At 33.1% G+C, this 1,896-nt stretch overlaps 1 protein-coding gene across 10 annotated transcripts in view; it reads right to left on the bottom strand.

Moving 5' to 3' along the window:
- Window positions 1–1,896, bottom strand: part of Cadps2 (calcium dependent secretion activator 2) — a 595,026-nt gene that overhangs the window by 29,494 nt on the left and 563,636 nt on the right. For all 10 annotated transcript variants that reach the window (XM_017797106.1, XM_017797102.1, XM_008828867.1 and 7 more), the window contains one exon: window positions 435–542. In XM_017797106.1, coding sequence (XP_017652595.1) covers window positions 435–542 — 108 coding nt within the window. The remainder of the gene's footprint in view (window positions 1–434; window positions 543–1,896) is intronic.

Genomic DNA, 1,896 nt, shown 5'->3' with positions numbered 1-1,896 from the left:
TATATATATATATATAACATCAATATTTTAAATCAAGCTAAACATGTTTAATAACTGTCCCATTGCAGATACTTCCTTGTTTATTGTAAAGAATACATGGGCTTACAGTTATTTTATAGGATGGGCCAAACTCATTACCACATGATTCCAGGTATGGAATGACCCAATGGCAAGGGATCATCACTGGGCTTGTTAAAACCTCAGAAGATTTCTGAGAGTCCTATTCTAAAGGTGACAGTTTCCATGTAGAATATGAACTAATTATAAATTACCTGAGCAGTCGAAGAACTACAAAATTTACCAAGTGCATTTGCTGAACAGATGAAAAGATCCCCCCAAAGGGGAGTTGGCTTTGCAAACGAGCCTTGGGTAGGCAACTTTGCTCTTTAAGTGAATCATTAACACCAGCATGTCATGCAAGGATACCTACTTACATCAAACAATCTTTCTATATACATTTCTTCATTGACCTTTTCTCGAAGAATATCCTGGTTTTGTCGAACAAACATAATGTAGGTGTCTGCCAGATCCATTCCTGGTTTCTGTTGTGAGGGAAAAGTATGAGGAATAAAAAAAAAATCAGGTATCAATTCTAAAACTTATAAAAAACATTGTAAAACAATTTTGAAAATTGGAGAAATGTTCATCCCTGTGAAATATGCTCAGGCCAAATCAACAATGAGCATCTTTAAAAATTCTATGATCAAAATATGAAGTTTATTATTGATATTTACTACTTGGGGTCATATTAATTATTATTAAAATGGTCAAGATGACCAAGAACACATGGATGTATGTCTATACATAACCACTGACCCATTTCTCCAGCCCCAAACCTATACATACTCTTTTTCAAAAAGGAATATTCTGAACGGTCATGGTACCAGGAGTAAATATAAAAGTATTTTTTTTCTTTTTAAAAAAATGGTTCAATGCAAATAATATTTCCTATTGTAAGTATTAAGCAACTTACTTTTCACCACCTGTCACTGGTTCATCAATAATATGAACACCATTAATTGTCCATGATGTACTTCTTTTGACTACTGTGAGTATTCAAGGACTACAAACTGATGTTCTTGTTAAGCTTATTAAAATATCAGAAAGGTTGGGAATTATTTAATATATTATAAAGTGAAACAATATATATATGATTGTCTATTGCTTCTACTCATCAGACATAAATACAGAGTTCTATCTTAGAAATGCAATGAGAATACCAATAAACTAGTCTCTTAATTATGGTTAAAGAGGTGAACTAGTTAACTTGCTAAACTATCTTAACATTTGGTATTTTCTCCCTTTAGAGGAGTAGTTAGCATCATTCCTCCTTGTTACAGAAAACAACATCAGTATGAGGGTCAAAGGTCTGCATGGCTGCCAAAGAGAGTTCCCTCTCACTTATCTTAGCTCTTTCTCCAGTTTCTAGCTAATGGGGAAAATTATTTACATCGCTTATGTTTGGGGTTGGCTGATAACCTGCGTTGAATTATTTGATTAGAGTATAACATTAGTAAGAACAAACTAGTAGAAGTGATGGCTAAATAAGATGGTTAAGCTTACATCATCTCATGGTCATAGGATAGACTTACAACCTTTACTAACAGATTCATTTGCAAAAGTCAACACAGAAAGAAGAATCATGTCAAAGAGGACATAGGCTATTTAACTACTACTACTTTGAGAAAAATGATTCAGGATAAACATCTGATTAATATGGCAACATAATGGAGCCTCTTTTCCTAAAGGGAAGGACACACAGTCCTTGTCACTTTTTTTTCAAGGGAGTAGATTAATATTTTATACACCATAATAAATGTGCCAGTTTCTTAATGGGACATTTATAGGTATTAGATTATCTTATCCCATTTACAAACACCAGATTTTTTGTTAGGT

Source organism: Nannospalax galili, unplaced genomic scaffold (assembly GCF_000622305.1).
Source record: "Nannospalax galili isolate Female #2095 unplaced genomic scaffold, S.galili_v1.0 scaffold413, whole genome shotgun sequence".
Lineage (NCBI taxonomy): Eukaryota > Metazoa > Chordata > Mammalia > Rodentia > Spalacidae > Nannospalax > Nannospalax galili.
Note: the sequence above shows the minus strand (reverse complement) of the source record. Positions and strands in the feature narration are given on the sequence as shown.